Raw genomic sequence first — 388 nt, forward strand, 5'->3', positions numbered from 1 at the left:
GATATTATGTTCTGGAAAAACAAAAGCAAAGAGGAGGAAGCAAAAGTCTGCACTGGATTATCATCCATTCTCTGTACATCTCACACAGCACGAACCACTCAAGGACTTCCCATCTCATTGGCTGAGACTAGGACAGACTTTAGTTTAAGTCATATAGATTTTTTTTTTCCTCTATATTACAGATCTATTAGTCACTTCAATTAAATGTATACTTTCCATCCATACTGAGTCATTAGAAGTCTCATCTACCTTAGGGGTTCAGTGGGCTTCTATAGTACTACTCTTGGAACCAGTACAGTATGGTCAAGTAAATAAGTAACCATTTGGGTCCACCACTCCCTTCACGTTGATTTCTGTCGATAATGAAGTGTCAGATCACCACCGCTCT

The 388-nt window shown here is 39.2% G+C and overlaps 1 protein-coding gene across 1 annotated transcript in view; it reads right to left on the reverse strand.

Annotated features, from left to right (window-relative positions):
* Positions 1-375: 375 nt before the first annotated feature.
* WDR48 (WD repeat domain 48) overlaps positions 376-388 on the reverse strand; it is a gene marked incomplete at its 5' end in the record, with an annotated part of 18,439 nt that continues 18,426 nt past the window's right edge. The window contains one exon of the mRNA XM_009696149.1: positions 376-388. This exon is cut by the window's right edge and continues 71 nt beyond it. Within this exon, the coding sequence (XP_009694451.1) occupies positions 376-388 (13 nt within the window).

The sequence above is a fragment of the Cariama cristata genome, unplaced genomic scaffold (assembly GCF_000690535.1).
Source record: "Cariama cristata isolate BGI_N322 unplaced genomic scaffold, ASM69053v1 scaffold21432, whole genome shotgun sequence".
Classification (NCBI taxonomy): domain Eukaryota; kingdom Metazoa; phylum Chordata; class Aves; order Cariamiformes; family Cariamidae; genus Cariama; species Cariama cristata.